The sequence below is a fragment of the Gigantopelta aegis genome, chromosome 3 (genome assembly GCF_016097555.1).
Source record: "Gigantopelta aegis isolate Gae_Host chromosome 3, Gae_host_genome, whole genome shotgun sequence".
Lineage (NCBI taxonomy): Eukaryota > Metazoa > Mollusca > Gastropoda > Neomphalida > Peltospiridae > Gigantopelta > Gigantopelta aegis.
In genome coordinates this window covers 91879466-91906441 of record NC_054701.1, presented here as the reverse complement: position 1 = coordinate 91906441, position 26976 = coordinate 91879466, and the positions used below count along the sequence as shown (strand labels likewise).

At 37.0% G+C, this 26976-nt stretch overlaps 2 protein-coding genes across 4 annotated transcripts in view; one reads left to right on the top strand and one right to left on the bottom strand.

Annotated features, from left to right (window-relative positions):
* LOC121369343 (E3 ubiquitin-protein ligase ZNRF3-like) overlaps window positions 1-10120 on the top strand; it is a 66420-nt gene extending 56300 nt beyond the window's left edge. The window contains exons 7-10 of the mRNA XM_041494342.1: window positions 5908-6078; window positions 6274-6376; window positions 6702-8558; window positions 9123-10120. Coding sequence (XP_041350276.1) covers window positions 5908-6078; window positions 6274-6376; window positions 6702-8558; window positions 9123-9184 — 2193 coding nt within the window. The 3' untranslated portion in view covers window positions 9185-10120. The remainder of the gene's footprint in view (window positions 1-5907; window positions 6079-6273; window positions 6377-6701; window positions 8559-9122) is intronic.
* A 1683-nt stretch (window positions 10121-11803) lies between these two features.
* LOC121369342 (uncharacterized protein YMR196W-like) overlaps window positions 11804-26976 on the bottom strand; it is a 43632-nt gene continuing 28459 nt past the window's right edge. For all 3 annotated transcript variants that reach the window (XM_041494338.1, XM_041494340.1, XM_041494341.1), the window contains 5 exons: window positions 19997-20125; window positions 19613-19742; window positions 16072-16251; window positions 15278-15374; window positions 11804-13814 (listed from right to left, as the gene is read on the bottom strand). In XM_041494338.1, the coding sequence (XP_041350272.1) occupies window positions 13751-13814; window positions 15278-15374; window positions 16072-16251; window positions 19613-19742; window positions 19997-20125 (600 nt within the window). In that variant the 3' untranslated portion in view covers window positions 11804-13750. The remainder of the gene's footprint in view (window positions 13815-15277; window positions 15375-16071; window positions 16252-19612; window positions 19743-19996; window positions 20126-26976) is intronic.

Genomic DNA, 26976 nt, shown 5'->3' with positions numbered 1-26976 from the left:
CACCTTCACTTGGCTCATGGTGTAGACTGTTAAAGTTTGAAAGTTCATGAGATTTCTCGCCTAGCACCATTCCATGAGAGTGATCTTCAGCTCACCTTCACTTGGCTCATGGTGCAGACTGTTAAAGTTTGAAAGTTCATGAGATTTCTCGCCTAGCACCATTCCATGAGTGATCTTCAGCTCACCTTCACTTGGCTCATGGTGCAGACTGTTAAAGTTTGAAAGTTCATGAGATTTCTCGCCTAGCACCATTCCATGAGTGATCTTCAGCTCACCTTCACTTGGCTCATGGTGCAGACTGTTAAAGTTTGAAAGTTCATGAGATTTCTCGCCTAGCACCATTCCATGAGAGTGATCTTCAGCTCACCTTCACTTGGCTCATGGTGCAGACTGTTAAAGTTTGAAAGTTCATGAGATTTCTCGCCTAGCACCATTCCATGAGTGATTTTCAGCACACCTTCATTTGGCTCATGGTGCAGACTGTTAAAGTTTGAAAGTTCATGAGATTTCTCGCCTAACACCATTCCATGAGAGTGATCTTCAACACACCTTCATTTGGCTCATGGTGCAGACTGTTAAAGTTTGAAAGTTCATGAGATTTCTCGCCTAGCACCATTCCATGAGAGTGATCTTCAGCTCACCTTCATTTGGCTCATAGAGACTGTTAAAGTTTGAAAGTTCATGAGATTTCTCGCCTGGCACCATTCCATGAGAGTAATCTTCAGCTCACCTTCATTTGGCTCATGGTGCAGACTGTTAAAGTTTGAAACTTCATGAGATTTCTCGCCTAGCACCATTCCATGAGAGTGATCTTCAGCTCACCTTCATTTGGCTCATGGTGCAGACTGTTAAAGTTTGAAAGTTCATGAGATTTCTCGCTTAGCACCATTCCATGAGAGTGATCTTCAGCTCACCTTCACTTGGCTCATGGTGTAGACTGTTAAAGTTTGAAAGTTCATGAGATTTCTCGCCTAGCACCATTCCATGAGAGTGATCTTCAGCTCACCTTCACTTGGCTAATGGTGCAGACTGTTAAAGTTTGAAAGTTCATGAGATTTCTCGCCTAGCACCATTCCATGAGTGATCTTCAGCTCACCTTCACTTGGCTCATGGTGCAGACTGTTAAAGTTTGAAAGTTCATGAGATTTCTCGCCTAGCACCATTCCATGAGAGTGATCTTCAGCTCACCTTCATTTGGCTCATGGTGCAGACTGTTAAAGTTGTAAAGTTCATGAGATTTCTCGCCTAGCACCATTCCATGAGAGTGATCTTCAGCTCACCTTCATTTGGCTCATGGTGCAGACTGTTAAAGTTTGTTTTGTTTAACAACTCCACCAGAACACATTGATTAATTAATCATCGGCTGGTGGATGTCAGACATTTGATAACTGACATAGTTTTAGAGTGGATACCTGCTACATTTTTCCATTAGTAGCAAGGGATCTTTTATATGCATTTTCCCACAGACAGGATAGCACATACTACGGCCTATGATATACCAGTTGTAGTGCACTGGCCTGAACAAGAAATAGCCCAATGGACCCACTGACTGGGATTGATCCTAGACAGACCGTGCATGAAGTGAGTGCTTTACCACTAGGCTAAAATTTTAGACATTTGATATTCAGGCCAGTCCATGGAACTAGGGGTAAAGTGTTAACGGTCAGGAGCCAATTTCACTAAACATCATAAGCTACGTTTTGCACGTAAACGTAAATCTACGACTGAAGAGCATTTCACAAAGAAGTGTAAACGTGTAAAAGTTAGACGTAAATCTAACAATGCCCTCGGCCACAACTAGTGGCACACATAAATTGCTACATTCACTTCGATAATTCATAAAATGGTCATACTTATGGTTTTTGTAAAGTGTTTAACAAATTAACTCCCTTTATTAATCCAGTGATAGTCAGTTTTGTTACCTGTATCATTTGATCCACTTAGGGCGGGATTTAACTCAGTCGGTTGAGGTACCAGTGTCACAGGATTGAACCACCTTGGTGGATCCATTCAACTGATTTTTTTTTTCTGGTTCCAACCATTGCATTCACAGCTGGTCAAAGGCAGTGGTATGTGCTTTCCTGTCTGTGAGAAAGCGGATATAAAAGATCCCTTGCTGCATTAGGAAGCGGGTTTCCTCTAACAACTACTTGTCAGAATTACCAAATGTTTGACATAATAAATCAATGTGTTTTAGTGGTATTGTTAAACAAAAGCAATTTTGTTTTTTAATTTCAAATAGGCTGACAGTGTTCTATTAAGACGCAAATGTATGCAGCAAAAAAACCCAGACGATATTTTTCCCCAGTACCTATTGCCTGTACCAGCTTCCATTAAACGCAGGGCTGTACTGTGGTCTGGACATGGGGGTGTGGTAAACTGTCCTGAAAATGCGTCTCTTCTTGTCTTCATTATGAATATTTCGGACCTCGGCTCATTTGCCTTGCACAAACTCAACTTGCTCCTATTACAATTCTGTGACACCCTCTCCCCTTTACAAATGTCTAGATCCGCCCCTGCTATCAAATGTATTATTTTAAAACTTATATTTGACGCACTATACCATGTTTTACTTTCATCTTTTTAAAATTCAACATCATATTTTCTCTACAATTTAGAAATAAAAGATATATCCATGCACAAATGACTGCTTGGTCAACTGACTATTATTTTGATTGGGATGAAAACAAAAAAAGAAACCCACCCAAAATACACCCGAACAGTGGCGTAGCGATTGCCCTGGGCGCAAAATTCTGGACTGGTGGAAGGGACTCTGGGAGTGCTAACGGTGCACTGGTTAGGGGGCGCAATACTTGCCTTGCCCCGGGCGCTGGCAACCCACGCTAGACCACTGCACCCAAACGTCATCTTGCATTTTGCCTACACAAATAATAAACTCGTTTATGACTTGGGAACATTGGAGTTGCGGACCCATGGGGTGGACATGCCTGTTTTAAAAATGCAGACCCTTTTTGCAGTATATCTACTACTTTGTTGGAAAACATGAATTGAAATTACCATAATTTTTATATTTATTTTTTATAAAGTGCATATCGACTTGTCCAAATCAGGCTAGTAGGAACCGGAAGGGGCCTGGGGGTACGTCTCCACCCCCCCCCCCCCCCCCCACACACACACACTTGTGAGACTTTTTTTTATCAGATTAATTTTTACCATTGTAACCCAAAATCTGATATAGAGTTTGTACCCGATCCATCAGTGCGCCCCCCACCCCCCACCCCCCACCCCCCACACACACACACAAACACACTCCCAAAGCAAATATAGGGAATTGACCCATAATATAGTGTTTTTAACTACATAGGTTAAATTTGTCGCCTATACGAATTTATTTGGTACAGTACAACCATTGTGTTGGTATACCGGAAACGGTGGTTTCCAAACTTTATCAAGTTTATTCGTTCTTTCTTTTAAAAGTTATAAGTTTGTTTTGTTGAACGACAGTACTAGAGCACATTGATTTATTAATAATTGGCTTTAGATGTCAAATTTATGCTAAATGAGCTGCAAAAGAAAACAGACGTAGATTTACGTGCAAAGTAAGTTAGTAGTATTTCTACGACCGGCTTCGTGAAATGGAGTAAACGTACACGTAGAGGTAGACGTACACGTAGTGGTAGACGTAGACGTAGAGGTAGACGTACGACAGGTGTAAGTTTTACACGTAAACGTAAATTTATGATGTTTAGTGAAATTGGCTCCAGGTCAAGCATGAAAATAAAACCTTGCTTTTTTAAAATACATATATTTGTAAACACATTACATGCATAATGGATATATATTGTTAGCAAATGAATACAGATTAAGCACATGCATGCTAAAACTTTCTGAACCAGTGTTCTGTTTGTTCATGAAAAGGTTTGATTTTTCTCGTCTACACAAAAGCAGTCAAGTGTTTGTTTTTTTCTCTTGTACACACTGCTGTTGAACACCAAGGTAGTGGTTTTTCTCTTGTACACACTGCTGTTGAACACCAAGGTAGTGGTTTTTTCTCTTGTACGCACTGCTGCTGAACACCAAGGTAGTGGTTTTTTCTCTTGTGCACACTGCTGTTGAACACCAAGGTAGTGGTTTTTTCTCTTGTACACACTGCTGTTGAACACCAAGGTAGTGGTTTTTCTCTTGTACACACTGCTGTTGAACACCAAGGTAGTGGTTTTTTCTCTTGTACGCACTGCTGCTGAACACCAAGGTAGTGGTTTTTTCTCTTGTACGCACTGCTGCTGAACACCAAGGTAGTGGTTTTTTCTCTTGTACGCACTGCTGTTGAACACCAAGGTAGTGGTTTTTTCTCTGGTACACACTGCTGCTGAACACCAAGGTAGTGGTTTTTTCTCTTGTACACACTGTTGCTGAACACCAAGGTAGTGGTTTTTTCTCTTGTACGCACTGCTGTTGAACACCAAGGTAGTGTTTTTTTCTCTTGTATGCACTGCTGTTGAACACCAAGGTAGTGGTTTTTTCTCTTGTACGCACTGCTGCTGAACACCAAGGTAGTGTTTTTTTCTCTTGTACACACTGCTGTTGAACACCAAGGTAGTGTTTTTTCTCTTATGCACACTGCTGTTGAACACCAGGGTAGTGGGTTTTTTCTCTGGTGCACACTGCTGTTGAACACCAGGGTAGTGTTTTTTTTCTCTGGTGCACACTGCTGTTGAACACCAAGGTAGTGGTTTTCTCTCTGGTGCACACTGCTGTTGAACACCAGGGTAGTGGTTTTCTCTTGTGCACACTGCTGTTGAACACCAAGGTAGTGGTTTTCTCTTGTGCACACTGCTGTTGAACACCAAGGTAGTGTTTTTTTTCTCTGGTGCACACTGCTGTTGAACACCAAGGTAGTGGTTTTCTCTCTGGTGCACACTGCTGTTGAACACCAGGGTAGTGGTTTTTTCTCTGGTACACACTGCTGCTGAACACCAAGGTAGTGGGTTTTTCTCTGGTACACACTGCTGTTGAACACCAAGGTAGTGGGTTTTTCTCTTGTACGCACTGCTGTTGAACACCAAGGTAGTGGTTTTTTCTCTTGTACGCACTGCTGCTGAACACCAAGGTAGTGGTTTTTTCTCTGGTACACACTGCTGCTGAACACCAAGGTAGTGGTTTTTTCTCTTGTACACACTGCTGCTGAACACCAAGGTAGTGGTTTTTTCTCTTGTACACACTGTTGTTGAACACCAAGGTAGTGTTTTTTTCTCTGGTACACACTGCTGCTGAACACCAAGGTAGTGGTTTTTTCTCTGGTACACACTGCTGATGAACACCAAGGTAGTGGTTTTCACATAATGCATGTATGCGGCAGTCTTCACCAGGGGTGGGATTTAGCCCAGTCAGTTGAGTGCTCGCCTGAAGTGCTTACATCACATGATCGAACCACCTTTAGTGATCCATTAAACTGATTGGTCAAAAGCTGTGGTATGTGCATATAAAAGATCCTTGCTGCTAATGGAAAAATGTAGCGGGTTTCCACTCTTAAGACTATATGTCAAAATTACCAAATGTTTGACATCCAATAGCTGATGATTAATAAATCAATGTGCTCTAGTGGTGTCGTTAAACAAAACAAACACTGGATAACATGCTCTGGTCTCATGATAGCTACTTGCTTCTTTCCTGGGTCATATATGTGTAATAAAACATCTAAAACTATGGATATCCCACATCAAGTAGTGCATTGGAATTGTAACTGGATGAAAATAAGATGACACCACAGGAGCAAGTTGATTAATTAATCCCTGGCTATTCAATGACAAATGTTAGATATATTGACCTAGTTTTCAGAGGGAACTTGCCACATTTTATCACTGTTTGTTTTATTCCATCTTTAACAACATCTCCAATGGAATGTAATGTTTTTGAATTTATTTTATATATGTTATTTGTTTTTAGTTGTCGGTGTCCAATCTAGCAAAGAATGCGATATCGAAGCTGGAGACGAGAAAGTACATGTCAGCTATGTCTAAACACCACCACCTCCACACATCCACCTCAGAGCTGAGTCACCACAGTTCTGTGTCGGAGAGTTGTGCAATATGTCTCGAGGGCTACAACGAGGGCCAGGTAAACTCATACACCTCTCATTATCAGTCTCCATGGCACAAAATATTTGAGACCAAATGTCTAGTATTTATCATGATTACTCCTAATCACTGTTTTACTGATCACAATGTTTTTCATTATCATCGTATTATAGTACTGTATTGATTTTCTTAATCTGAGTGTATTTTATTTTAATCTGAGTGTATTTTATTTCAGATTCTGCGAGTCTTGCCATGTAACCATGAGTTCCACAGGGTGTGTGTCGACCCTTGGCTGGTTTCCAAGGGAACATGTCCTCTGTGTAAGGTGAATATAACAGGTAAGACCATCTTTAGAAAAACAAAAAAGTTTTGTAATATATTTGTTATTTTAATACTCTATACATGTAGTTCTAATAATTTCCAGTATGTGCTGCTCTAAATAACCATAGGTTATTAGAGATTACTGTTTGTTACTAAATGGTCATTCACTTGTTTAAAAGGTTTAACTTTGCCTGTTGAGATAGCACACTGGACAGCAGTAGCCGAAACTCCCAAGGTTAAGATTAGAGTTATATCCTGCCAATTGGTATTAGTTTTGGATGGCTAATTTGGTTTTAAATGTAAAACAACATTACTAAATGGCTATTATTTTATTTATTCCAGCTCAGATTGAAATACCTGCAAGCAGCACTCCACTTGAAAGGAATACAAACAGAAGCCCAGCAGTGCAGCAACAAGCCACAGGATATTCTGTGCTGCCACCTGGTGGTGGACAGAGCACTCATGGGAGTTACCTGTCCATTCCTTGTTCCCACGGAGACTATTCTTCAATGCATTTCCATGGTCCTGTGATAGAAACATGTCCCTCATGCCAGGGAACGGTTGGGTCATCTCCCTCCTCATGTAGCTCTTGCCTGAGGGAGATTTCCAGCTCCGCATGTCGCCCACCCCTCACGGACCAATACTACCAGAACGTGGACTGTGAACACAACGTGACGCGGTCCGTGTTTCTACATCGACCCGTAAACTCATACATGCACTCGGGATTCTCGCAGCAGCAGCTTTCTCAAGCCGCACCCTCCAACATATATGAGGAGACAACGCGATGCAGGTATTCATGCTACTCAGGGCGGTCCAGGCTGTATGTGCCCAGCAAGGTGGACTCCTCAGGGAAGGTGTTTTATGGGCTGGAGGAGGAACGGGGGCTGGTGCGTGCTGCTAGCATGATAGCGGTGCGCGGCAGCAGCAGTTCGGACCCCAACCCCAGTGACTCAAGTCTGGAGTGTGACTGCTGCAAGCGGTCCAGCGATGATTCGGGGCAGATCGACAGCAACAAGAGCACGTATGGCAGCAGTGACGTCAAGGATTCCAGTGATGTCAGCAGTTACAATTCAAACTTCTCCCACGATAAGAGTCCTCAGGGCAGCGACATTGAGAAACTTCACCTCAACACATCCACCCCACTCCCGCCTGTCCGCATGCGGCCATCTTGTATGCTGGGACGCGGGAGTCGGGAGACTGATCAGAGAGAGGCCAAGTCACATGACCATCTCTGTGAGGACTTGTCGTCGGATTGTGATGACCAGTCAGACTCTGCTCGTGATATGTGTAAAGTGTGTCGGAATTCGGATGGATCCGTGGTGCACAAGGTACCCAGTTCATTCCCCAGCAGAGGTGCTGAAGCTAGTCACTTTCTTGCCAACATGGCCGTTAAGAGGAACTGTGTGTTATCCACAGATAATGGCAGCTACAACCCTTGTACAAAACATAAAACTGTGATATCGTTACATAGGAGTCAGACATTCTTACAACCGCGGGACATGCGGACAGCATCTACAGGTGTTCCACTAGGGACAAGTGCTCTGTCTAATGCTCAAACGTTTATTCCCAATCGCCAAAACAGACCGAGTGCTCCGACTTACTCAACACCGTGCAAAGCTCAACACAGACTGAGTGCTCCAGGACATTCTGCCGATTGCAATACTCAACACAGACTGAGTGCCCCAGGATATTCTGCTGATTGCAATACTGAACACAGACCGAGCACTGCAGCACATCCTGCCGTTTGCACTTCTCAACACAGACTGAGTGTTCCAGGCTATTCTGCCATTAGCAATCCTCAACAAAGACCGAGTTCCCCTTCATACACAAATGGGTCTCAGGACCATGGTGCTTCTAGCTTTACTGCTAACAGACAATATTCTCTTGCAACTCAGTACCGGATTTCCAGTAGGACCGGATTTTTCCCTGTGCAACAGAACAGCTGTAATTCCACTGACAAATGGGCTGTATCCGAGAGAACACATAACCATGACAGAACACATAACCATGACAACCGATCAAGTAACCATGACAACCGGTCACGTGGTGCTGGTGTATATTCGAGTGTTGCTAGGACTCGTGGCTATGCCCGTCTGATTCGGCCGACCCCGTACAAACCGCACCTGTGTCCTGTGTGTCGGCAGATAGCGGCCCTCCCAGCCCCGAGACGGTCTGTGGTGCTCTTCACAGAACCACAAGGTGAGTGAAGAATACCAACGACAATTCATTATTTCCCGTTTTCTTTGTAGTGAAGACTACGGTTGACAACAATTTCCACACCATCGTGTTTTCTTTGTAGTGAAGACTACGGTTGACGACAATTTCCACACCATCGTGTTTTCTTTGTAGTGAAGACTACGGTTGACGACAATTTCCACACCATCGTGTTTTCTTTGTAGTGAAGACTACGGTTGACAACAATTTCCACACCATCGTGTTTTCTTTGTAGTGAAGACTACGGTTGACGACAATTTCCACACCATCGTGTTTGCTTTGTACACAGTAAATATAACATATCCAATAGTCATTTTTATTTTTACTTTATTGTCCCAAAATATATTGGTAAAATGATAATTTGTTGTTGTAAGTTTTGCATTTAGACCAGTTTCTCACAAACTATAAGTCCTAAGTCAGTGAGACTTGTATAGTTGCACCTATGACTGTTCATCACAGTGTATTTTTTATTGAAAAAGATTACATTTTTAACTCTAAATGTGTATGAACATCTTGCTTACTTTGCCAATTCTTTTTGTCTATTTGTAGGTGTATTTATTACAATTCCGCTGGGAGAGAAGGACAGTTACACCCCTGTGAATGCAGTTTAGTCAAGCAACTTGTTTCAAGTCATCTTCATGGCATTATTTTGTGATACTCTCCCTGCAACATCCTGTGACAAACATCATTTCAGTTAGAACTTACAAGTCTGGATGACTATTGCACAAAGTTTTACTTACATTTATCTGGAAATGTTTTGTTATCTGAAAGTGCAGAGTTTTATTTTTTCATTTTTTTAGAAGTCTGTGATCAAAGTTTAACAAAAAGTTTCACCAAATTAAAATAACTACTACTGCTGAGTTTTTGAATATCAGAAACAAATACTCGTGAAATAATAATCAGTGTACTTTGTTAATACTGATAGTTTTATTTTTTTATTTTATATCTTGAACGTATAATCAAATGTTGTTGCAGCATGTTGCAGTCTGTGTGAGAATATTTCCCTATGTTGACACATTACAACACATTACCTCATTTGTATATTGCAAGTATATATGGCAAAATAGATTACATATTTTTGTATTATTGAGATTTCTGTATAAAAGGGTAATAATTTAAGAATTTTGGTCACTATGCAGCGTAATTAATTGAATGCACTTGTCTACTATATATATGATGAGGGTTTTATCCAGATGTTTGTATGTCACTTGTCAAATTAACTATGTCAGCATTAAATGCGCACACAATTATAGAGGAAATGATATTGAACATAATGGCATATTGCAGTCACATACATATAGGACAAGAAGGAAAACATACTGCAAACAAAAGTTTCAAATATGTAGAAAGTTTGGTTAAAATGTTTTTTAAAAACAAACTTTTTGTGGTCATTTATGGATTTTGTCACATCTAGAAGTTTCATGTATGTACAAAATTTGGTTAAAATATAAAAAGACCTACTATTTTTGGTGGTCATTTATTAATTTTGTAGCGCTCGCTTGATGCGCAGTCGGTTTGGGATCGATCCCCATAGGTGGGCTCGTTGGGATATTTTTCATTCCAGTCAGTGCACCACGACTGGTATATCAAAGGTCGTAGTATGTCTGTGGTATGGTGCATATAAAAGATCCCTTGTTGCTAATCGAAAAGAATAGCCCATGAAGTGGCAACAGCGAGTTTCCTCCCTCAATATCTGTGTGGTCCTTAACCATAAATAAAATGTGTTGAGTGCGTCGTTAAATGAAATACTTCCTTCCTTATTAATTTTGTTTTGTTTTATACCATAGTAATCATATGTAACAAAAAATACCATAGTAATCATATGTAACAAAAAATACCATAGTAATCATATGTAACAAAAAATACCATAGTAATCATATGTAACAAAAAATACCATAGTAATCATATGTAACAAAAAATACCATAGTAATCATATGTAACAAAAAATACCATAGTAATCATATGTAACAAAAAATAACATAGTAATCATATGTAACAAAAAATACCATAGTAATCATATGTAACAAAAAATAACATAGTAATCATATGTAACAAAAAATACCATAGTAATCATATGTAACAAAAAATACCATAGTAATCATATGTAACAAAAAATACCATAGTAATCATATGTAACAAAAAATAATTAAGATATTTTCATTTCCATGTACATAGTGGGAACACTTCTAAAAGTATTCAGTCATGGAGCTATTGTGTACATGTGTGTGAATGAAAATAATTTAAATGTTTAGTTTGGAGACAGGTGAAGGCACACACAAGACTGTAAGCAGTTTTTAAAATTATACTGTCCTTAGATAATGACTGGATAAAACACTAATGCTACTTAATTTATAGCATGAAGTGCAGGAAACTGTAATACAAAATGTGTCTATTTGAGTTTATCAAGTATTTATACTACATGATTTTGTTTGTTTATTAATGGTATGTTATGTATTACACTGCAACAGCAGTTGTTTGTTACTATGCAGTGTGTGTGTGTGTGCATGTGTGTGTGTGTAAGAGTGTGTTAGTTCAAGACAATAAAATATGCATTTATATTTATAATCCAAACATTAAAAAATGAAATAGACCTCTTGCCAAAACATATGAACTATCTTGTTTGAAATTAATTAAAACATTTACAGTTTACATCCTGCTATTATCAGTTTTATGAATGATAATGCTGAACACTGGGGGTGGTGGGACTTGATAGTAAGGCAAGTGATGCTTATACTCTTCTGAAATATTGATATGACAACTAAATATGTTTATAGTCATACTCTTAAAACAAAAACTAAAAACTCTTATCTACATGTATACATGTCTGAAAACAGTTACCGGTAGGCCAAGTTACTCATCGGTGGTTCAGACAAGAGACTCTTAAACTTTGAACTACGCTCAGATAAACTATGTCTATAATGAACCATGCAAAATCAATTAGTTGAAACAGATTTTCAGAGGAGATTCAAAATGAATTGCTATATTAAAAGTCCTATTGAGCCTCTCTTAAATTGAATTTAATCCATGAGCCAAGCCAAGACGAGCAAAAAGAAATCAAACTCAGGCTGTAGACTTGGTGTTTTGCTTAGAGTGTTGTACTATTCTTTGGTCTCGACTTTACCGTAATAAGTTAATTACATTAATGTGTATACTGCACAATATTTATTGAACATGTTTGTGATTAACAGTTACTGCAATCACTTGAACAGTTATATACAACACAGTAACTATTTAAGATGTATCTCTGATTGTTTTATTTCTCTCCAAATGACACAAGAATAATAGTCATCAAACAGAACATACACATAAAACACTTCAAATACATCCTACTAAGACCTTTTTTTGATACTTGTGCACTGTACTTTAAAATAGAAGCCACACTCAATGACATGACAGTTACACATTTCATGTTGTATTGAAAATCTGTTTGTTATACTGACAAATGAGGCATCAGATAGATCTTTTATTTAAGCACATTTACGAAATTGCTAAACTTGTATTTATTGAGGTGTTCAGTTTTAATAGACCATAAGAAGAGATACACAGTATTTGCACAGATACTTGACTGTAAATAATCAAGTTAACCACATATATTATGTTCTGAAAAATGAGAACATATGGGTTTCAAATTTATAAAGCCCGTTTTTGACACCACTAGAACATGTTTATTGGATGTCAAACTTTATTAGCAAGGGATGTTTTATATGCACCATTCAATAGACAGGATAGGACACACCATGGCCTTTAAAATAGGAGTTGTGGTGCACTGGTTTGAACAAGAAGTAGCCCAATGGACCAACCAACAGGGATTCATTTTAGGCAAATCGTGCATCAAGCAAGAGCTTTACCATTGGACTCTGTCCCACCCAATTTTATCTTGCACTTGTATAGGTACATATATTTACAATACCTAAACACAAGTTTGTTTAGGAAAACAAGGATGCAGGAATGTTTCCCCAACAGTTCTCAAATCACTGCTCATGGTCTTGTTTTGTTGTGGATATTTTACATTTTTTGATATTTTTTTCCCTCAATAAAGACTTAAAAAGTATAACTTCCCATGTGTTGGGAGGTATTATAAATGAGTTATTTATGCAAGCATTTTTAAAAACAGACCATGACCTCACATGAAGACAGTACAGGCCAAGATGTGCAATGTTTTATCACGGGTAATAGCCTAATGTTGTTCCATATTGTTTGGTGTGTAATGTTATTTCTCTTCATTAAAATACAAATACAGATATACTGAGGTTGTCTTTTTTATTAATTTGTTAGTGAACTCTATTATTAAACAAGTGTGTTTCAGCTAACCTTGAATGATTGTATATTGAAAGCCCAACATTATTGGTGGAATTACAGAAGTGAATAACTTATGAAGGTGTTTGTTATGGAATCCATTATTGCTGGAATTACAGAACAGTATTTTTGCACTTTATTTGGCTGTCAACATTCTTCAATCTATTGTCAACATAGGATTTTTACATTATACAGTAACCAACCCCTGCAATTAAGAAAAACCATGCCATGGAAGAAAAAAAAGTGTTCATGGCAATTTTCCTGTTAACATGTTCGTAACTCTGGGTAGTAAGTAACGGTGCAGTTACTGTTTTAATATTTTCTTTTAATCGGTTTTCAGTTCACAAAGCAAGTTTTATCTTTAATAATACAGAAAAAATCCACATGTACATCTTTAAAAAAAAAATCCAATGTTGTCCACTATAAGGAACGAGAATGAAAAACTGCGGCAATCTCTACAGCATTGCCGATTGCCACGGGCATTTGCAGGAGTTGAGTAACTGTCAACTTAGGATTTTAAATTTTAATTTGTTGGCTCTGTCAACCTTGTATTCAATCCATACACAACCCACGTTTCACAGAACTAAACTACATAAATGTATTGAGTGTGTGTATCCAGTTTCACAGAGCACATACAAAAGTACTTCAGTCCCCAGTAATTGGTACAATTTCTACGTTCCCTCCTCAGACTTAACTTAAACTATTTATGAGCCTATATCATTTCAAGGTTCAGGCACATCCATTCCAAGCCAAATCTCGGGCCAGTGGTTGAGATTAGGGCAGAACGTTCCTTATCAGAGCATGCTCTAATTTCTCATGTCTGTGAAGTGTGTGTGTATAGATGCAGTGTGATTGCAGCCTCATTCACCATAGTTAGCTTGTCAATCTGTGCCATGCAGTTTGTGGAGGAATTCCAACACCAGCGACGTCCACCCAGTCTGGTGACTGAAATTATATATACAGCATTCAGAAAACATCAAAACATTCCAGCTTCTGGAAACATCTCTCTTGTTTTCTACTAAATTAGAAAAATGTATTCCAAGAAAGGGATGGATATTTGTTTAATAACATCTCAGCATATTTTAAACTACAGCAATTTGGTATTAACTAAGAGATAGGAAACCCATGCTGCCACACAGTCTAATCTTATAATAAAGCAGCATATGCACTTTCCCATATCGGATTCGATCGGAAGGATGCAGAATATCATGACCATCGTTTGAACAAATTGCACTTCCCCTCCAACTCTTATTTTGGGGAGTTCAATTCCTCAGTGTTTTGATAAGTGCAATATTTTACTCTCCTGTACCCATATTCACTAAAAAGTGTAAATTTACGTCTACGACTAGCACTTATGTGTGCCGTAGATTTACGTTTACGTGCAAGAAGCACCTTATTCTCAAAGATGGTCGTAAATGTAAACGTAACTTAGTTGGATGTAAATCTACGATTTAACACATTAGAAACGATGGCTACCGGGTAAATAACAAATGCGCAAAACGCAATTTTGTTTGTCGTCTGCTAACAATAACATTGCGAACAGTGAACCATGGCATTTTGGTATTGGTGGGGATCCGCGTTTTGGTACGAACTTGAGGACATTTCTTAAAAAGGAAAAGATAACTCAGGAGAAATTGGCCAAGTCAAAAACATCCGTTCGATCACGAACAAAAATATGTTCAATCCGTGGGCGTTCGCCATAGCAAACTGCTTCATTTATTGGAAATGCTGCTAGTTTCCGTAAATAATAGTAAATAACGGCGATCGTGCTTGATTTATTATATGTACACAACTTACGTGCAGCGTTAGTTGCAACCTGAGGCACTCTTATATTTACGTCTAACTTTACACGTAACTTACGTTTTCGTTGTTTCGTGAATAGCTCTTCAGTCGTAGATTTACGTTTACGTGTAAAACTAGGCTTACGATATTTTGTGAATATGGGTCCTGTGCTTTTTAACAATGAAAGTCTACCACAGGTATATACAAGACGGTACATACCACAACTTTTGACCCATCACATCTCGGGCAAGTGCTCTACCACTAAGCGTGTAGTTGCCTCTCGTCCTTTCAGACCTCGCCATGAAAACAATTGAGTGATTGTAGTAATTGCTCCCCTAACTTAGATTATGGGGAGCCATTTAAGATATTTCCATATTGACAACATATAAATTCACATACTAGCTAAACATTATTCTCCTTGAACTAGTCTGAAGGGAGTGATGTGGGGTGAGATTGATAGTTCCCCTTGAACAAGGTCTGTATTTTAATGAATGCTTCTAACTGATTAAAGGAATAAATCTACAATTTAAGCAATTTTTACCAATGTCACTTAGCTCAATAGAAAGCTGGAATAGAATAGAGTCAGCCTGGAATGGCGAACAAACATCTATAGGACTGAAAATTACCTGGCACCACATCCTCGGCCTGTTTCCGCATGAAAGAACTCGTAGAATAACACTAGTGGTTTCCAGTGAGGGTCTACTGCATAGCAATCATCAGATCCTGTTGGTTAACGGAAAATGTTTCAAACACTCAAAGATTACAAATGGTTTACAACTAAAAATACCATGGCAAGATTAAAAATAATTTAACAAAACAAAGGTTTTTTAAATTAAAAATCTAAGATTCCAAGAGTAATCACTCAAAAATACTTTCATTAGGAAAACCACAAAAAACAAATCCATGTAAAAACATGAGAAACTGTATTGATGAGATAGAAGTAAATCACTTCTTATGACAAAAACGAATGCAGACAGGACAACCATAATTCACTGATCTTGGTTTTTAGGTTTGGCAATGAATCATTTTCATACAAAGTGCAGATCTGTTTTTCCATGATTACAGAGATGAAAGTGGGTATTGAAAAAAAATATCAGAAATTTTAATATTGGTAGTTGGATACTGAGGTTGGTGCTAGGTTAGGGTTGCATAATGTCCATCCCTATTCGCATCAGATGCAAAGCGTTGGCTGAAATATCATCATCACCTTTGGACAGAGAATATGACAAATACTGGACAATCTACAAAAACACTAGAAAAATCCGGAAAACTTTCATTTCTGTGATACATTTGTTTTACCCACAATGCAATTAAAATCCTAATCACCAATCTCAGTCTAAATCTAGATGTCATACAAGGTTTGAAAGCAGCCAAGGATGTTGAATAAATGATTGAAAGAAAAGGTTCAAAACATTCCAACCATGCAGAGGTCTGACGTTCGCTTCATTGGACAGGAACAAAGAGACGATTCGTTTGGAGATATCCTTGATGATGAAAGTTAGCGTGTGCTTCACACCACTTCCTGCTGGGTAAACGACCTTGAACTTGTCACCCAATGCCTCTTGGATGTGTTCCAGAGACTGAACTATCAGGTAGTTCACTGAAACCGAAGCAAGGAATGGGTTTAATGACATTTGTATTTTTGAATCAACAGCTGGTTTCCATCACACGGTAATTATGACATACGATCTACAGTTAGAAAAGATATCTACATTGTGTTGTCTTATACTGTACTACAATGAAACCATGTAAATCCGGACAGTATGTCTTTTCCTAAACGTGTCCAGATTAAAAACATTCCGTAATACTGAATCATAACATTTCCGTAGTACTGAATCATTCCATGAAGGCTTATTTCCCTTGAATGGCAAACCAATAGGAAAAAAAAGCAACAAATACAGACTTATGGGTTTTTTAAATAACAAAAAATATATTTATATTCCCAAAATATTGACAAAATATAATTCTACTAGTATACTTTAAGAAAACATTTTTCAGTATTTTGTCAATCAAAGTTATCATTTCATAATCAGCTCTATCTGCTAAGTCATTTCTTAACTGGATTTTTAATATTAAAATTTATTTGTACCAACATGTTTCTTTCAATTTCAGGGCTTTACTTTAGTGACAGTTTTATTTTTTTTTTTGGGGGGGGGAGGGGGAGGAGGATTGCAAAACAATTATATACTTAGGTTTTATCAGTGACTATTCAATTGTATAAAGGCAATGAGAATGTGAACAAAATAGTAGATCACTGAACTTGGAATCATTCACCTACAGTTAAAACACTCAGAGGTTTGAGACACTTTGTGGCCATTGTGGTTGAACGAACTCTCGAGCAAGTTGTCCATTTGTTGTTAACACATACTTGTTAACACATCTACCTGCCATAACACTTTAAAGACAAACAACTGGCCACTCCTAAGTGATGACCAGGTCATCAATGCCATACCATCCAATAAAAATTTTAAACAGTCGAATCGATTTGTCCCTGATGTACAACTTAACTTGAAATTAACTTGTCTGTGTCTGTTTTTTTAGGATATGTAAAAAATAGAATACAACATTTGTGTCCATTAATTACCATTTATCTTACAATTTGTTTAAAAACGTATTCAACACGCTTTTGCTCGTTAAGATATGTTTTAAAACAACTCGTAAGATAAATGGTATCTAACTACCACTCATGTAGTATTCTCTATATATTCCTAGAAAGTACTACATACCAGATCCTTTTATCTGTTTACTAATTTAATGGCAATAAATAATGAAGATGTTTTGAAAAATATAGGAATCTATATTGTAAAAGCATTATAGTGTAGAGAAGAGGTAATTGCATTACATTAAACTGAACCATTATGTGTTAATGTAGATACACTAGAATCTCATTCGGTTGAACTCAGAAGGGTAAAATGCACTGCAATGCTCGAACCAAACGAAGTCCCAAGTTACACTTACACGATGTTGACCAAATGGTTAGGTTGAAATATTTGATTATTTTAACACTTTCTCGAACACCAACGGGGTTTGGGCCAACATGATTCAACTGTACTTCATTTATAACGACATGTATCATGTATTATCACTATATTCCACTGTTCTTGAAAATACTGTCACCTGCACCAGGGGTCAGTTGTTAAAATAATGGTAAAGCTGACCACAAGCTTTTATAAACATGTATTTTTAGATATTTTTGGAAATGTAAAATGTAATAATTATAGGATATTGGATGAGCTTCCATTTCGTATCGTGTCTGTGTCCCAAGTAAAATAGTTTTCAGTTGTCATAAACTTTAGAAAGCAACAATGAGAATTGTTTCACGAGGAACACATAATCGATCTTAATTTATACCACTCAACTCGTTTGGTTGGCGTTCATGTAAGGTTATAGTGCGCCAATCGATGATGTCATTATGTGATGTCGAAGTGTTACGTCCCACTTGGCATTCTAGTGGGACATATCACTTGGATATGTACCAAGATATTTTTAACCATATAGGTATTAATAAAGTTTCTACTTTGTGTTGTTTCCAAAACTGCAGGCTAATCGTTTGAACAACTGGTCCCACAATATCAATATATGTGTTCTTGTATATATGGGTTTATGGCCTTACATACAATTTAAAAAATTGAATTCCGGAAGCTGAATATTCGGTTTAATGAACACATTAACAGTGTTGAGTTAATTGTATTTCAGCTGGTGAAATCTCTGGATTACTGAGGTCTGACTGTACTACTAACAAGGTAAAGAAAAGGAACATTTGGCAAGATCTAATGGCACATTTTAATACTAAGGTGAATTCAAGTCTGACATGCTGTAGAATTTCTAAACATTATTATTATGTTATTATAATGAATATGTAACGACACTCCAGCATAAAAATACACATCAGCTATTGGGTGTCATAAAAGGTAAGTATATGGAAATATATTTCTAAACAAATCTAGCCACTCCCACCAAGCTTGCCACTCCTACCAAACAGTGGCAAGGGAGGGGATTAGTTAGAGGTAGCAGTATACCAAATATCATCTGATCAGATCATGGTTCGAAGTGCACCTACACCAAATACCATTTGATGGGGTCAAAGTTCGAAGTGCACCTATACCAAATAGCATCTGATAGGGTCAAAGTTCGAAGTGCACCTATACCAAATAGCATCTGATAGGGTCAGAGTTCGAAGTGCGCCTATACCAAATAGCATCTGATAGGGTCAAAGTTCGAAGTGCGCCTATACCAAATAGCATCTGATAGGGTCAAAGTTCGAAGTGTGCCTATACCAAATAGCATCTGATCAGATCAAAGTTCGAAGTGCACCTAATTTCAAACAGCCCATTAAACAGGGTCTTGCATGCCACTGGTGAGATATGTAAAAGGACTTGTCATAAAACATTGTTTCATCTGGCCAGTAAATTGCTGGAATTTGATCTGAACCAGTATCAATGTCCCTGGTCCTATTGTACTTGAAGTGTGGTCAAACTTATTAGGATGACAATTTTTGTGCAGAAGTAGATTAGTCAAAAACGCTTCCCACTGAATCTGAAACTAGTAGTGTAACCCACTATTTTTTCTTATTTCCTTTAAGGGTGTGTATTTTGGCTGAAACATTGTACGTAGCAATTTCAGCTTTCACATTAATATTGTCTAAGGGATCCAACTTGGTGGAATACACCCAATATACACAGGACATACTCCTAACACACCTCAAGCATGTGCTCCGATACTGAACTCCATTCAACCCCAGCAGCAAGGCAAGTTCATTTCAAATAGATGTAATGTCCATCAATATGATTTCTTCAAAGTACCAATAAAACAATCATTTATGAATGGATTATTCCTTCGGGTTGCAGTGGGGGGTGGTTGGGGTGGTATTTAGAAATGATCACACACAATGAAGTGCTAGGTTATGTTATGAGTAGCTATCTCTCCCAGCCTTTGTTAATTTTCAGGACAGCTAAACTTACTACAGAGCCAAATGGGTCCTCTCCAGTTGCTGTTTCCTCCAAACATGATGTCTTGAGTCTCACCTGGGGTGTACTGGATTCCCAACTCAGTATCGTTAACAGTTACTGAGTACGGCTCGTCTTCATACACCTGTACAACAGAACAAATATCACAGCTTTATCTCAGACATCTGTCCTAACACACGTCAATGACATGAACATTTAGTGTTATTTCAGATACAATTTTAATTTGTGAACATTCATTTTAACTTCAAAAATATCACTCAAATTAGATCAACAGTGCTATTGCTGGCTGGAAATTACAGAATTCCCACCCCATCCCACTCACAAACAAATTAACATTTAATCTTCTCCAATTATAGTTCAAACAAAAAACTAACACACCTTTGATAATGATCGGATGCCGTAAGGAGACAGGAACTCGGATTCAGAAAACAGTGTTTTAAATACAGCTTGCATTTTAGGAAGTGGCACAGCCATCAGTAGATACTCTCTGATTGACAGTTTACGAATCTGAAATAATTAACATGATTAAAAGTCTGAAATAAAGTCTGAAATAATTAACATGATTAAAAGTCTGAAATAATTAACATGATTAAGGTTTGATTTTGTTCAGAAACATTGCAGAGTACTCTATTTTATTTAGGGGATTTTATGATTTTATATAATTGGACAACAATTCTAGATTATAGGTATACATTTATTGTAGTTTTTAATCTATCAAACAAATGTAATTATTGTCCGAACCGAATTGTTAACAACTATGAAAAATTACTCTCCTACCTTTAATTGCCGTTAGATTTCCTCCAAAGTTTGTCCAGACACAAATCGCAAAAAACCCACTACAAATATACAGATTCCACACACGAAACTGCAAGGATGTCGCTGATATCGTCTTTGCTGAGATTGCATATATAAAAATACATGCAGTTTTCTTCCGTCTGCCATGTTGCTTGTTTATGGAATACTCTTCACGAGGGGCGTAAGGATGATGAAGCCTCCAAAGTATATGACGTAATTAATCTGACATCATTACCATTGCCGTATTCCGTTTACGTTAAGGTTTCACTACAGCCATAATTACAGGGTAAGTATTAACATGTTAAATTTTAACTTTTATGCGAATAAAATACTAATATATGCACATTTTCGCTGACACGAAATTAATTATAATTTAATGTTATACTAAGTGGACAGTGTTATTTTATAAGTATTATTGTTCTATTTATGGTAAGACGGACACATACAGTGTTCTCACTGGATGAAAATTAAAGAAGGGCTGCCGCGCGGCACCACACCCTTCAAAAGAAAAAGAAAAAAAGAAAAAGAAAAAAAAAGAAGCAACAAACAAACACCAAAAGCAAAAAAAAAAAAAGCTTGATTATCATATATCGTTCTGTGTAGGTTTGTCAACTTTGTGGAAAGACACTCCTTATTTTGCCTCTCATCTTGTAAAAAAAAAGCTAATACGAAATACAGGCATACTAATGTCGTGACAGTTGTCGGTGTGACATTCACGGATAATTCCAGTTTTGCTGAACTGATCAAAGTTTTAATATTATTATTTTAATACAGATTTCAAGATATATGTAAAACTATAAAGATATTTGTAAAGTGATCCCCTAATGTGGGATAAAAAAAAAACTCTGTTGATTTTATTTCCATCTTCACTGAATGAATCAATCGCTTTGATACTGCCAACTGATAAAAAATAGTTTCGTTTTTGGAAAGTCGGTGTATATATTATTTGGCACCCAAGATAAATTATTTTAATTATAAACACAACCACTTCCGTTGTTTTTATAAGCGGTGATATCCTCAAAAAGTGAAAAGTTTATAATATTTTATAAACAATTGCCGAATAAACAGAATGACAGAAATGACAGAAAGTAAAATGCATTAGTTACAACCAATTAAACCTGCAATTGAGGACAAAAGACAGAATGACCGGTTTGATCACGTGACACATTTGGCGCCAAAAATGTATTTCTCTTGTTGAATAACAAATGAAATGTTTTCATTGCTCAAGTGAAATATAACTTTTATTGTGTGTATCAAACATACAAATGGATACAGGTATGGGACAAAATAGGGCTGTTAAAAATGCTGTTAAATTACGTTATGGTAACGGTAACTGTAGTAAGCTACTGAAGTTTTTCGTCAGTTGCTTTTTCATGCACACAAGTCGGCTTGTTTCCTTTGATGTCCAATGTGCAGAATGATGATTATAATTGTGTTGAAAAAAGTGTGCATTTGGAAACAGCGGAGATTGGTGCTGTATAATATAGTAGGGTTCGGGAAATTAAAGAGTGGCGCTGAAAAATATAGAAGAGCGGCAGAACGAGAAAGGAGGGCGGCAAAATAGAGCAGCTAGAACACCCGAGTCTTTAAGTGATATGTATCACATTAGACAAATAACTTGTTTGGGCACTTGACATTCTGTTCCAAACACTGACCCCTGTTCTCCATCATTTTTTTTTTTTACACTGCATCAGGTCTATACTACAGACGAGCACCTTAATTTCTGCTTGTACCAAGAACAATTCAACAATTTCTACCAACTGCAACAGGTGTATTATGAGAAATGTACTTTAAAAAATAATTTTTAACTAACACACATGCAAATGATATTGGTGTTATTCATTTCACCCTGTAATTAAAAATCAACAATATATATTAACAGTAAATCATATATAAATACGTTACTCATATCACAATAAAAGAATGTCAAAATCTATGATTTGTATTATATGCAACACACGTGTTGTGTTATGCAATGCATAATAATTGTACTTAACAAACAATTATCAACTGAAGCATATGGGTATACGTTGTTACATGTAATACTTTCAGTTAAATATAAAACATTTTAAAACTAATACATACGTGTTACCAATTTTGTCCTGAATATATGTGTTTATACTCATTGCACAAGATATATTTATAAAATTTATAATTTATAATAAAAGTAACATGTATAAAAATGTTATTTAATGCACAACAATTGTTCTCAACAGTCTACCATTTCAATTAACAAATACATATTATTATGTGTTATTGCCTAATACATGTACCTATTACTGAAAATCAAACATTGAAAATTAACACCTATCTGTGTTATTAATTTCATCCAGTAATGACGAAAATCAACAATTTCTATTCCACTCGTATAACTACGTTTTCTCATTGCACAACAAATATACTTGAACATCTACGATTTACATTAAATGTAAAACCTGTATACATACGTCCTACACTCTTAATAATAATTGGTATCAACAACAACAAAAAGTCTAACATATAACCTCTGCCTCAGAACCATCCTTCGAACAATGAAAACCACTCCCATCTCTGAAATGGTACAGAAAGCCAACACTTAACCGCTGGAACAACACAGCTTGTAATACGATGAGAGAAACATGTCTTCAGAGGCACAGCACGTTCTAAGCTTTCACCAAAAAACGCTTGAATGGCAATTTCAAAACCATCAACTGAAAACAGCAAAGTCAGATACTAACATAAACCTTTAGGAAACATATACTACCCAAAGTTTAGAATTACAAGTGAGAACATCCATCCCTTTAATCTGTAGCCGAGTGACACACACCCTGCGCCCTTGCCCTGGAACAGAATGTATCAGTTGCCTTAAAAACAAATTACCTATTCAATAAACCTACTATTATTCTGCAGTTAATCCCAGATCATTGTGGGAATGGGAAACTTGCCAATGAGGAAAGAAATTGAAAAAATATATCAAATCATCTTGTCTTACCAAAACATCAAAACCACCATCAAGCACCGATGGGATTCAGCTTCCCAAAACACCACGAGTACAAGACACACCAAAACTCCATCAACTACACCAGTGCACAAAACCAGCATACCTTGCTAAAAGGAGAAACACTTAAAACCAAACTATGGGGAAGAGCCAGAAACATGAAGAACTACTTTAACACAATCATCGAATGCAGAAGATCGCATGCCATTAGCATGCACGTAAGATACAATCATTAGTTTTCATTTTTTAGTATCTTGGCACACTTGGGACATACAAAGTCGTCAAGATCATCAAGTTTTTTCTGTGGACAACAATGTTCCAGGTGCACCCACAAGTCGCATAAATCGCATTGGCCCCAGTCATAAGTAGACTTCGTCTTCTTAACCATAGGCGGTTCCCTTAACCCACACACAGCACAGTTACCACCTGGACTTGCAGGGCTGTGAATAGTTGCATTGTTTTCTCCGTCACCATCTAAAAATTCGAAATATTTGTAAACGTCATTTAACAGTAATGGTTATACTTGCATGCACATTCATTAATCGACACATATACACGGAGGGTGAATTGTTGTTTATATTTGCAAAGACGAAAGCCTAAAATCAATTTACTAAATGCAAACAATATATTTTTAACAACAGATTAATGTTTGTTTAAATACTTACTAAGTTATTGTAATATACATAAATTTAACAAATATTGTGTTTATAAGGGATATTAATTTCTAGTACACGTAACGCAGTATTGATTTTTTTCGGATTTTCCTAGGTTTACATAATTAATATAATAATAATACATGTAATTGCAAACAATAACAATTATGTTACAGTTACGTACTACTGTCATTGTCAAATCATTCATTCACCTTCTCTGGCATCTGTTACTGTCGTTGTCTCGCTCTTCATCATCACTGTCGTCATCTATACTGTCGTCATCATCACTTTAATCTACTCTGCTGTAGTGGCCAACATCATCATCAAACATTTCTTCATCATAAATCGTCATTACTACTTTCGTCATCTATAAAATATCAGTAGTACATTTCAAGTAAAACGTTTCGCTAATTAACAGACTGGCTTTGTTTTGTAACTAATGTGCGGTTACTGTGTTATGGTGGCTTTTTTTCTTATACGGTAATTCCTCAGCTATATGATTATTTGTCTTATATCTTTTAACTGCTTTGTTTATGTATCTTTAGCCCGATTCTTTTAATACACCATAATTGAACTTGCATAGAAATCTATAAGTGTTTTTAAAAAAACGAACTTTAGCATAGAATATGATTTTGCTCAGATACATTTTATACTGTCATGATACATGTCAGTATCATAAAGGGGTGGTGGTAAGGGTGGTTCTTAAGTCATAACAAGCAATGTCATTGCTTAAATATAGTATGCTTTCAGGAGTATGAATAATACCTGATGAAAAATTTATAAAAATCGGTGCTACTTCAGACTTGTCAATTCCATCTCTTTTCCAAAATACTTCCTCTACTTCTCGCTTAATGATATCGACTGCTTTGCATCATTTTTCTGCTGTGATAAGCTCTGAAGTGATGAAAAATATAAATGTCAACAGTAATGTGCAAAGAAAACGTAAATTTTATTGTCAGATTATAAAAATAATACAAATTGTGTTATATGATTGAATTTTGTTTAAATTTCATGTTGCAACATTAATACTTGAAACACAGCTAGTAAATGTATCCGATGTAACCTTCTTATATTAGTGATTTCACAGAAATATATTAAGAACGAAATTTAATACATTGATTTAAAGCCGCACACCCTAGTTCCATCCAGCGAAAATAAATTATAATTTGGTTAATCTACAAAACTGTAACACACTTAGATCACATTTTTATCAAATGGAGTGAAAAAGCAGGTTTTATATCGATAAATAACATGGGAATCCCCATGTCCCAATTGCTTGAAATAATTTTGAAAGTTAGTATTCTGATGTCACCGGTAGAGGTCGCTCGAAGCACAACAATGCCTACGTCACGACAAATTTCACAGACTTGGGGTGCATTTGTTTCACCTCTCCTGGACATGTTCCAACTGTTCCGTCCTGGTTGTATCCCCTCTCCAGATATCGTAAGACTGAGCAAAATTATTGGTTTTAAGGGTTTGTAACATTTTGTATTGAGACACTTACTTGTCCGAACTTTATTGTTACTGAAAATGTTCACGAACTGTGAAGAAAAATCTCACAAATGAACAACAACAAATCGGATGTTGATTGCACGAACTGTGCACGAGAAAACAAACTGAACCAAAATGATAACGGTCACATGATATACCAACGTCTGTGATATTGAAATGGAAATATCCCCTCTAAAAATAGATTGGACCTCGCTTGCTTAACGTTTTTTTCTCGACAACACGTCTTGTGAAAAAATGCAAAAAATGCATTTCGTGGTTTTACAAACATCAGGGTTACCAAAAAGCACTTCAGGTGAATGGAAATGTGTATTCTAAATAATAAAATGTAAGTAAAGTGCAATTTTATTTGTGAAAAATGGGGTTTAATAGCGAAAAACAACGCCGTAATGGTTAACAAATAAACGTAACTAGGGTGTGTCCCTTTAATGTATATTGCTTCGCTGTTAATTACAGGTACATTCACTAGCCTACATGAAATGTGATGAAGGAACAAATGTTTCAACTTCTACTTCGCCTTGTAGGCGTAAACATGCGAACCACACGTTCGTGCAAAGGGATTTTCCTACCCTAGATCAGGCGCGGATCTAGGATTTTTTAATAGAGGGAGCCCAAAAGCCGCTATTTGTTTTGAAAATAGAATTTAAAGGTCCTTGACAGATGGTCGGGATCAGTTGGAATTTTTTGTGTATTCTGCAATATATTTTGTTTGACCGTCTTCATACACGTATTTAAAAATAATATTTGACCCTGTAATTTGTTGATAAATTGTAAAGATACAAATTATTATTTACACGGATTTTTTTCTTCAAAAAACGTTATTTATTTTAGTATCTACATATGTTTAAAAATTAATAGTATGTTTTTAGGTCACCTGAACCAATTTCATCGTCCGTCATACCGTCATCCTTAAACCTTTCATATTTTCAATCTATTCTCCAAAACTATTTCACCAAAGTTTGTAAGAAGTTTCCTTCGCACATGGAAAAATTAATTTTGGCCTAGCAGTTGATAAGTTTGGCATTCGTAAATTACAAAGAGATTACTAAACAAAAGAGGGGTACAAGAATTACATTTTGGGGAGGGAACGGGTCCCAATGGACCCTTCCCTTGGATGTGACGTTGTAATTAGTGGAAGACAGAATGTACCTTTGGCTTTTAAAAACAAGTTAAGTACGTCTTTTTTTTTGAAGGTTGAATTTTCCCTAGCTACCCAGTTCTTTTCTTCAGCTTGTATCAACTCGATCGGGTTCAATTCACAGTGCTTCACTGGGAGGCGAATCGCTATATGACCATGCTGTTCGGCTACTCTGTCAGTACAGTACACTGGTGTTGGCTTATGTCGTTTGGCTAATCCCAAAAGCTCGGCTTTCGTTAAATCTTCGTCGTATATTATGTTTCTTTGGTTCAGCCACGAAATAATA